This window comes from Mesitornis unicolor, unplaced genomic scaffold (genome assembly GCF_000695765.1).
Source record: "Mesitornis unicolor isolate BGI_N332 unplaced genomic scaffold, ASM69576v1 scaffold6232, whole genome shotgun sequence".
NCBI classification, from domain to species: domain Eukaryota; kingdom Metazoa; phylum Chordata; class Aves; order Mesitornithiformes; family Mesitornithidae; genus Mesitornis; species Mesitornis unicolor.
Window position 1 is genome coordinate 91214 of NW_010168433.1, and position 11376 is coordinate 102589.

Here is an 11376-nt window from a genome sequence, read left to right on the forward strand (position 1 = left end):
GCTGAGATTACATCTGTCCTCCTATAAGAACTCAATAAGACTATGACCCATTATATAGTTTTCACTCGCTTTTCTCTTAGAAAATTACTCTTTGTTGGAAGAGGAATAACCATTTCCATTCTTATTACCACTTTTTTACCACTGTTGTTTATGTCCTCTTATTTTCTTTCTATGTGGGAAAATTAATAGAAGTTGTCATTACAGTTTTTGTTGAATACTGAGGTTGTTGAGACTAGTAAGTAATCTTGTGTCATAATGAAATACTTGTTTGATATTAAGTATGTATCCTTTGAATCTGCAGATACTTTTTAAAATTCCTTGATGTTTTAGCTAACTTTTATACAGAAAATGTGATTGCAAGGACCAGACGTGATGTATTTGGAGTAATGTTGAAAATTACTAGAGTGAGTAATTTGTAAATGATAGTGTTTTATTAACTTATCTGCAATGTTATGGTAAAACAAACTGTGGGTTTTAATGTATTGTTAAGTTGCAAGTTAGCGTGCAAGTCTAATTTAAATTATTGAAAACGAAAACCAAGGAACATAGATCCCCAGTATTAGTTCACCTATAAGGAATAATCTTTCCCATTTTGTTCAACTAGATCCTTGGGCCAAGTGAAATTAGGAATCTCATGTGGTTTCAGTGGGTTTTTTTTGCATTTTTGTTTCCTGTATTTATTGCAGATTTCCACTTGGATACCTTATCTTTGATGGCAGCATGCATGCCTGGCCAGAACAGAACACCTTGGGCTCTGTTCCTGCACTTCTCAATACTCAAATGGGCACTGTAGGTTATACCTAGCATTTCCAACCTCATGTTGTGTGGTGTTATGATAATGTCCTTTGTATAGAAACCCATCATCTGCAGCAACCTCATCTCTGTAGTCGCAATAAGTTTTACATATGGAAGTGGCTGGGCTTTTTTTCTGTTAGAATAACTCATTCAGACTCTGGTAAGGTTCAGTCATTCCATTTTTCTCACTTAAGTTTGTCAACTTTTGTCTCCAAAACGAAAAATACTTTAGTTCTGTTTACATAAGACCCTTCATCATTGTTTTCATTATGGAGAGGTAGTCTTAAAAGCATGTACTCTCTAAAAAGCTCCTTAAAAGCCATCTGCATATCAGTACCTCTGATGCTGTGAAATGTTCCATGCAGGCACAAAATTGTTTGCATGAAGCATCTGGCAGAATCAGGGCCTTAGTAAGTTTTCAATGCCATTAAATGCTCTGAAATTAGAGGCTATATTTGCACAGTGGCATCTAGAATACCCAAATAGTTTATGGCCTCTTTCTTTATATACTTAATTATTTTAAACAGAAGATATTGATAGCTGTACTTCTTTGCTGTTTGGACTTTATTCAGTATTTAAAACCATTTGCCACTTAGTTATCACCCAAAATAGTCTCAATTCAGAGGAACATTCACTGAATTAAAGTAATTTTTTCAAAACAACCTGTATGACTTAAGAGTCTAAGCTTTGTTTTCAGAAGGAATTTAAGTGCTGGGCATCAACATCGCTGCAACTTGTATACACCTAACTTTGAAAGAGGAATTCAGTGTCTGCAATAACAACTTAGACATTTTGGAAGATACAGCCCTTAGTTCCTAAACTCTTCACTGATCACCAAATATTTCAGTGTGAATGTTTATTTGACAGTTCATTTTAATTTTCAAAACTTTTCTCTTGACAGTCATTCCAGTGCCATTCTGTGCAGTGCCTAAGCAGTTATTCTGAGAGGAGCACTTAATTGTGATTATCAATGGATTTGCTTAGTTGTGTTAACATGCCCAATGAATCTCTCTAAGGCCTTCTTGTCTTGGAGTCTTTCCATTTGTACAGTTGCCTCCGCCTTCCTTGGGTTTGGTCATACTTTTTTGTCATTGATTGTGTCCTACATAATTAATCTCATTCAGCCTGGCATTTGCTTGTATTCAATTCAAGAGTCTTTTCTTTGGCACAATTTTGTTATTGTGCAAACTCTCATCGTGATGTTGATCATTTTTTCTTCAAATCAACGGATCATAACCAATTGCTCATTCCATCCAGATCCGCAAAGATCTGCAACATGATGCTGTGGTATATCCCAAGTGCTGAGGCAATCCCCATGGGAAGTTGCATAAACCCATACAGTTGCTAAAAGGGGAATTACAAGTGCAGTGTTTTGCACTTTCTGTGTTTGGTCAGACTTGCCAAAATCCTTTAATATATACCCCAAAATAAAATTATTTTGTCACTCAAAGTCCTGAATATGATTGTCTGGATCCTCAGTTGGTGTAAATTAGCGTAGCTCCATTGCCTTCGGTGGAGTTACGCTAAGATACAACAGTGATGATCTGGCCAGATGCCCTCAGCTGCTCTCTTGGGTTAGCATTCATGTTTGATTGCCTTATTTAAATCTTTTGAAGTTACAAAATTCCTTGCATTGTTTGGTTTCTTAGAATGGCCAATTGCTGACTCGATTATTTGGTGTCTGTATCTGCACAGTAACATCTGATTTTGCCATGCAGTTAAGTTCACCCCTTTATTGTTATCTCAGTGCTATTGGGACTTTGTGTGGCACACATTTTTTGCAGCACTGTAATATCTTTATCAATGTTTTATATCTTTAAAATATCCCATATCCCTCATAAACGCCTCATCATAATCTTCTTTTACAATATTTTTTGTATTCCCAGTAAGTGGAATTTACATTTGCTCATCTGCATGTACAAACTGCTCTTCTACTCTAACACACACAGAATTTCCACTGCGTCAAAGTCTGCTGGTTTCTCTCCTTCTACAGATAATGACATTGTGCTCTTTCAGCATGGGCTCATTTGGTGTGCACTGTGTGAACCAACCTTAGATTTTGAGGAGTATTTTAACACTGGCCACCATTAATTATTTTTGTATGCTTGACGGTGCTTACACTGCACTTAGCTCCAGCAGTTTCTGTTTTCTGAAATAAAGAAGAGGCAGAGGAGGACTGCAGTATAAGCACATTACTATTGTTAGCTATTATTTTTGGACTGTGGTAAAAAGGAAAAAGAAAAGACATAGCCTTGAAAAAAATAAATCTAAATAAGTTGTTTTTAAGATGCAGTTTCCAGAATTATACTATTTATGTACTTTCATTAAAATGATCAGCTGTAAAGTAGTCAGAGTGATATTTAAAATCCTGTCTTCAGGCTTCAGAGTTAACACTACACAGAGATGAACGGAATCTAGTTTCCAAATTTTCAGACTGCAAATTAATGGGGACATCATTATGAAAGCATATGATCAGCTTAAAAGAGCTATAAATATAATTTATTCAAAAGAGATTAGGTACTGGAGCACTTTTCTTCTGTATTAAGTAGGAAAGGAATCAAATCATGCAGACACATTTTATAAGAAACCTCGCCATAGTCTTTCTTTTCTTTTAATTTTATTTTTTTTTTTTACAGGTAGAGAACTAATTTTTCCAGGCCAGTCAGTCTGGCACTTTTATTGAACACGTAATTCACACAAAAATTATGTTAAAGCTGACCTAGTAGAAAATCACAACTTACTCGTTTTGCCTGTAAAACTATTTTTTGTTTGCTTGTGTGAGCTAATGAAAGCTGAAAGAACTAAAATGACCTTTTGTTAAATGCAGGCTACTGAATGCTGAATTCAGATTTTAGTAGGTAAAAACCATATAATTTACTTTTTGACTATATTATGTGAATCTATAATTCAGCCATGATATAGACATGATACTAGAAAATATATATGAAAATGAAAATAATTCTTGGTTATTTCTTTAAAATATTTGTTTATTTTTCTTTTAAATACCAGGGTTATTCTTTAAAAGGGAGTGAATTCAGTATCTGATATTTTCACTTCTGTGTATTTCACAAATAAGTTTTAATTTAGAATTAAATGTTGGGTATGCTGGACACTGCAGAGATAAATCACTGGTTTTGTTCCCCATGAATATGAGTTATAAAGTCATTATGGAAAAAACAGGGAAATCATAAAAATTGATATGAAAAGAACTGAATAGTTTTTCAAAATTATAGATTATGGGTTTTTCCTCAAGGCTTCTCCAGGAACCATTGTAGGTGGTGATTTGTTTTCCTCTGATGCACTAATCAAGAAACATCTGTCAGGAGAGCGTAAGTATGTTCCATAAGTATAGGCATAATGGAGGAGGGGCAAGGGCCTTGTCTTTGAATAACACCCACTTCACCTGTTCTGACTCCAGTGTGAAGAATCTGAAAGAACAAAATTATTGCAATTTTTTTTCTTTATTTTTTAAAGCCAGCTAAGGTTTAATCCTCAACACCCCCATTCACAGAAGATGACTTTCAATGGTTCTGAGTCTTCCCTGAGACCTGAATCCAAAGTCCTCTGAAGTCAATGGAAAATCTCCCACCATCTTTAACTGATTTTGGATCTGAGACAATGTCCTGTAACTGTGAAAAGCTTTGCCTGAGCAGCATGTTTTAATGGAGTAAGAACAGTATTGCAAGGGCAAATTCCATGCATAATCCCATGAGTAGAATTTGCACTCCTTATACTTGACAAAGCCAGTTTCAGGTTGTCATAGACTGAGTCCTACCATAACTTGTTTGTAATACCAAGAAAATGGTATTTTTAAGTCATTAACTAGTCAAATATTGGTAAGGAAGTTCTTTAACTTTTATTTTACTTTTATTTAACATAGTAATCCTCTATAAATTAAATAAAAGTAATATTTAATGCATATGAGACATAATTGTCTGCCAGTTTGTATGCATAACTTGTATCCAGAATACTATGTTTTAACCATAGTTTACCTCATTTTAATTCCATTATTATGAATTTTGGTATTAACTCTACAAAACCCAGAATAAATGCTATTTATTCACAAATAGGTAATAAGAAAACATGTCAGGATCATGTATCTCAAATATTTGCAAAAATCCTTGTGAGTGTTAATGTACCACAGACCAAATGTGGTTTATAACTTCATATAAAGTCCTATGAAGTCAAGGATGATCTCAAAAATAATTTTACTCCTTCTTAAAGTTTAAAAGCTGTGATTTAAAGACAGCGGGCTTATCTTTAAGGCTAGGAAAAACTTTTCTTTGTCTGTTTCTGTCAATGAAAATACTTTCCATTTAAAAGTAAAGTAAATGTAATGAATAAAGGTACTTTTTTCATATAAGTTTCCCTCACCATAAATAAGGGGAAATACAGCACTTTCTAAAAGCACTGCCAGTGGATTAAGTTCTGTGCAAGAGATACAGTCCGCAACAATGAATACTGGGAAGTGGCAACCTACATGAGACATTTCTGTAAGATGTAGTGTTTCATTTGACCTTCCTGAAATGCTATAATCATCTTGAAATTAGTGGTTTTCCTATGGCTGAAGGGGTGTTAAGGCTGGAATTCTGCCTATTCCTAGTTCATGCCAGAAGGTTAATAAAATTTATTTCTTCCATGTTATATAGAGTTGTGGATCACAACCTCTGAGCTAATCAAAACAAAGAATTTGTGTTTCAGCTATTTTTCCTGATTTTCCTCAGGAAAATTCTCCCAAATCCTCATCAAAGGGGGCAATTAATTAGTAGGAATGTTTGTGAGAACAGTGATTTTTTAAAAATATTTTGCCAGAGTTTGAATACAGGATGAAAAATTCACTCCGAAAATAGAAAGTTATTGTTCCTCTTTGCCAGCCTGGAAAGAGAAAAATATTAATCAATGTTTAGATGAGATCTGTATCAACGCTAACCAAGTGAATTAGAAATCAGAGTAAGGAGCTGTAAATAGATGCTCAGGGATATTTGGCTATAAGCACACAAAAAAACCCCAAGTAGTTTTGGAAAAGAAGTGTATTGCTTTAAAAAAAAATCAGAAGGAAACCTTTTCCTTGTAAAAATCACATAAGACAAAGTTGTTAGCCTCTCACTCAAGGCTGCTTTTCTAATTCTGCAGTGCATGAGAGTTCTGAGCTCTGAGGTATAACAGAGCATGAGCACTTTCTCTGCCTGCATTCCCAACCACGAGCAAAGTGTTTCTGGGTGAGTGAGCTGTTTTCTATGCTGCAGTACGGAGTTGCACAGTGCCATTGTGCTGCACAGCCATTTATCCCTGCTGTAACCTCCAACCTCACCAGCACTCTGCCCAGCTGTTTAGGAAACTCTTCCTGCAGCTATTAGACTGCGAAATTAAAGTGGCTCTTTTATGAAATGTTTACACTATAAACCAAGCTTGCACTGCTCATCTTGTGGGAGTCGCAGAAAGGGAAATTGTACAAAAGCGTGGGCTTTCTGCCTTTGTTAACTTTAAGGAGAAAGCAAAGAGGGCCAAACTAAGAAAAGACACCAGAGAATATCCCATGACAATATAAAGCACAATTAATTTTGAAGTGCTCTACTTAATGATACTCTGAAACAGTCTCACGAAGCTGGAATTATTACTTAAGTGCTGTTCAATAGAGCCTCAGATTCCTGCACAAGAAGGAATAGTTTAGCTTGGAACAGGTTTAATGGTCTTATCAGAGCTCACTGAAGGGATGTCTCCTTTGTTCAATGTGTCTCCTTTGTTGTAATGTGCAAACTGCCTCATGCAGTCTGACAGGTTAGGGTGAAATGGCACCATTTTCAGGTTATTGAATACTGTACTAAAAGCTCCATTGTTTCTTTTACTGCTACCCAGACAGCTGCAACATCCTTTCAGGAGGGACATGAAACTCCAAAGCAGAGGCAGACGGATGTCCGGAATAGAAACTGGGAGTGTTATCTCAGGCACACAGTGGCTCTCACTGATCGGGACGTTTGGTGTGATCCAATTCATCTACCCCACTGAGAATTTCTGAGCATTCGTTAGCTCTGCAAACTGGACTTTAAAGTCATAATTTTAAATTGTTGAAAAGCACATATACAAAATAAAAGAACTATACAAATATTTCAAATATATACAACTATATAAATAAATTGGCTGATGGTTGAACGTGAACTATCAAGAAAGGACTGAAATCAAGCAGAATGATGCTGCTTGATCTTTCTGGAAGTGAGCCTATAAGGAAAGGTTGCATCTGTACTCCCAATAGGAGGTCAAACAGTATGCTCTCTGATACAGCTTCTAAGATGCAATTCAGAATTAAAAGACCATGTAGGCAGGAACCTCCAAATGTTTCCTTGTCCAAACTCTGCTCAGACCAAGTCCAGTTGGAGCAGGTTGCTCAGGACCTTGTTCAGTCAAGATTTGAGTATCTCTAAGGGTTAGAGTCCCTTAGAGTCCACAGTCCCCACAGTCCATTTCAGTGTTTGACCAGCCTGATGATAATTGTTTTTTTTTCCTTTATAATGAATTTGACTTTCCCAAGCTGAACCTCGCCCCTATTGCCTCTCATTCTTCAGCTGTGCAACTCTGAGGAAACTTTTGCTATGCCTTCACCACACCATCCTGTTAGGTATTCACGGACAGCAGAGAGATTTCTTGCCCTTTTCTTCATCAGAATGAGCAAGCCAGCTCTCTCAGCATTGTATATCAAGTGCTTCATGCCCATAACCACCCCACAACATTTTGCAGCAATGCAGACTTGCAGCTGTAGTTCTCAGAGCGCTGGAAAGAATGTAGAAGACATTGCACCCTCTTAAGTGTTATTTCATTAGAGCTGATTTCTCTGGCCACTGTCTACCGTCTGAGATTGCCTCAAGGGAGAAGGATGGAGTACTTGTAGGAGTGAGCATAGCTGTGGTCATGCCCAACCTGTCTTCCTTGCAGATAGGTCCTTGATTGGACTTGCCTAAGAATTTTTCCCTTCAGTATTAATTAAGGCTTGCTTAACATTGCAGACCTGAGATAAATTCAAGTAAATGATGAGGTTATACTTAAAAATCAGTGTGGATTGAGCATGAGTCTCAAGTCAGTTGCACCAAAAATTGGAGCATGTCTGAGAATTGCTAAAAAATTAGTATAAACTCACACAGACAACAAGTGACAAATCTGGGTTTCCCTTAGCTGTGCTGTTCATTAGCCTTCTTACTAGACCAGACTGCCTCTCACAGTGTGATATAATTCACACACAGTATTTTCAGATTTCCTCACTTGGGCTTCTGACAAATGTTTTTAGGCCTAGAGGGAAAAAGCTGCTTGTTTTCATGAAACAAAAATAGAAGGATTTTACTTTTTTGTTGTTGACTCTTCACCCCGAAAATAGAAAGTAGTATCTCTGCTTTATCTATCTGGGAAAGCAAAACCCTTGACAGTTTTCTCCCCTTATCGAAATGTTAACCTGTCTGTCTTACTGGATGGCATGTGTTTTTCAGATGGCACATATATTCAGTAGAGGTTTAAAAGTCCATCCAGTATAGCAACCTTATGGCACAATAGAAGTCCTCAGTGCTAATGAGCACAGTGCAGTGCCTGCATATGAAACAAAACATACCTCTCGGCCTTAAGATGCAGTTAGTCACCTAAACACATTTTACACCGAACTATTATGTTTACCTTATCTTACCTTTCCAAATGTGCACTGAATATAATCTTTTTAATTGCTCTTTTGAAACAGAAGAGTAAGAAACAAGCTTTTAATAGTGGAGAAAATTCCAGCCCATTACATTTTCTGTCACTTGGATTATTTTAATGGGGTTTTTTTTTTGCAAACTTCTGAGCCCTCATACTGCCCATTATATATTTTGTAGATAACTAAAAGATGTTTACAATCCTATTCACTTATGGCTTTGCTGTAATGCAAGACTGAAAGGTCTCTCATTAGAGGCAGGATTCATGCTTCTTTCTTAATTATACGGGGCTAGAAATATTTTGTAGGCTTAGTCTTTCGCATCAATATTTGATATACTATTTTGAAAGAGTACACATAAACTGGACTTTCTTCATGCTGTTGTTCTTTCTGTCCTTCCCACTCAGCCTTTCCTTTCCCATTTACATTTGATCCAACTGTGTCCTTTCCTGTGATCTTCTGGAGTCTTTCACTTGATCAAGTATTGTGTGTACAAGTTGAACAGTTGTGTTCAAATGAAAAACACATAAACAGAACAGCTAAGGAAAGGCTGATGCTGGGTTGTGCCCATTCTCTTCCCAATTACTTTAGTGAATTGTTAAGGACACAAAAGATATGAAAGTTGTTGTTTCCTTTGCTTTTAGCAGTCCTAATTTGATAGCCTTTCTCAGCATTTCTCTGGGAGATGCTGACCATTGTGAGTCTTCCAGATTTCTAGATTTTGAAGTCATCCTAAACTTCCAGGAAAGTCTTAGAATGTGACAGGTTCAAGGAGATACTGCTATGCCACCAGGCCCATAGGTAATGGCTTCACCTGGGAGAAGATACACAAAGTACAAAAGAGCAGAGTGTGGAAGAAGCAGCAGCATAGAGACGGCAATTCAAGAGTTATGCTATTGATAATTTTGTTGTGTTCAAGGCAGCCAGCAGGCTACTGACCACAATGTAAATCTTTTATCAGGGTAAAACGTCCCTATTTAAAGAGTGGATTTTTAAAGTACTTTGTATTTGACCTAATTTTAATTTAATTTTTGTCCTAAAACTTCCATTTATATGATAAACAGAAAAGTTAGGCCAGCTTTTGAAGACACCTTTTAAAGTGAAGAATACCAAAGTGCTATACCTTTGCTACTGTCTTCACGTGCTTCTCTTGGACCCATTTTTACATACAAAGAGCAAGAGAAGCCAAGTCACTGACTGTTCTGCAGACCCTGACTGGACCAGTCTTGCTGTGCAGTGGCTGTGTAGCAAATATTCCTGAGAGGCTTAGTGATTCCCTTTTTTAATAGACCAGCCAGGCACAGGACAGTTTTTCAGAAATGAATGTATCTACCCAAAATTACTGAAAAAAGCCTATCTGTTTTGTTGTTTTCTTTTTTTTCAAGCACAGGCCTGCAGCAATGCTGTAAGGAGGTAGATAACTTGCTTTGTTCCTAGCTATAAGGCATGCTCTCTTAAGGCCATCTTCTGCACTTTTCTCCATGCCTCTATCATTTCATGTTATTCCTTCACTATAAAAATGAAGCTTTTTTCAAAGGCTGAGGTGTTTGGAAATGAACATTTGAATTTGCATATGTTGGAACTGATTCATCCCTGGTGCCAGGAAGCGCTCTCTGCTGAGGGCAGAGGAGCTGCAGCTGGCCAGTGCTTCCTCCAAGGCAGGCGGTGCTGGCAGGAGAGAAAGCGTAGGCAAGGTGCCCAGGGAGAGAGCTGATTCACAGCTTCCCACTGGCAGCTTCTGAGAATGGAGCACCCCCTGGGTAGCGCACAGAAGCTATTTCACATTAAGCACATACCATGCCTTTGGCAACTGGCATGTTAGGCGGTATATGCTGATGCTAGATGTGAGAACAGCGAGCAGCACGTCATGGCACTTGCTGTTGGGAAGCTGGGATGTCCTTACTGCTAGCAGAACAGGCAGCATGGAGAGGTGGTAACTAAAGGCACAGGAGTATTTTTTCTAAAGCCATATAATTAATTTAAACGCATCGTGTGTACCTGTGTGTTTGAGTGCACATTAATAGTTTAAATGCCAGCATGATGCATTTTAGTCTGCTTATAGGAAAATGGATTTCAATATAATTAAAAAACATATCATGTTCTTTCTCACCCCCACACAGTTAAAAAAAATGCAGGACTGCAATACAGATAATGCCAGCAGCTAAGGACAGAAAATTTGTACATGCAGAAAGTCAGGGAATTAATTAAATTTTACCTAAGGAGAAGAGTATTCAGTCAGCCATCTCCAGTTTAGAACTATTCAGTTGCTGGAGATTTCTAGAGGCAAAGAGAGACATATCTCCCAGCAGAGATAGAAGCAACCAAAGTTACTCCACGAAGCCTGTGAGCCAAAATTATTTTAGTCTTATGGCTGGACTGGCTCCATAGGCCTGGCATCATTCCCTCATGGATAGAAAGACTGTACAGTGAAAGTGGTAACAACACATCCTTCCATTCTACACTTCTTTCCAGTCTCCAACCTGCTCTTCTCCTAGTGTCTGCTGAGAGGGCTCAGTAATCATAGAATCACAGAATGGTTTGGGTTGGAAGGAACCTTAAAGATCATCCAGTCCAACCCCTTGCCATGGGCAGGGACACCTCGCACCAGCCCAGGTTGCCCAAAGCCCCATCCAACCTGGCCTTGAACACCTCCAGGGAGGGGGAATCCACAACTTCCCTGGGCAACCTGTGCCAGTGTCTCACCACCCTCACAGTAAAGAATTTCTTCCTAATATCCAGTCTAAATCTACCCTCTTCCAGTTCAAAACCATTCGCCCTCGTTCTGTCGCTACCTGCCCTTGTAAAACGTCCCTCCCCAGCTTTTCTGTGGGACCCCTTCAGGAACTGGAAGGCTGCAATAAGGTCTTACCAGAGCCTCCACTTCTCCAGGCTGAACACCCCCAACTCTCCCAGTC

At 38.0% G+C, this 11376-nt stretch overlaps 1 protein-coding gene across 1 annotated transcript in view; it reads left to right on the plus strand.

Moving 5' to 3' along the window:
- Positions 1 to 789, plus strand: part of LOC104536411 (myelin transcription factor 1-like protein) — a gene marked incomplete at its 3' end in the record, with an annotated part of 81228 nt that extends 80439 nt beyond the window's left edge. The window contains exon 14 of the mRNA XM_010179006.1: positions 687 to 789. Within this exon, the coding sequence (XP_010177308.1) occupies positions 687 to 789 (103 nt within the window). The remainder of the gene's footprint in view (positions 1 to 686) is intronic.
- Positions 790 to 11376: the final 10587 nt, after the last annotated feature.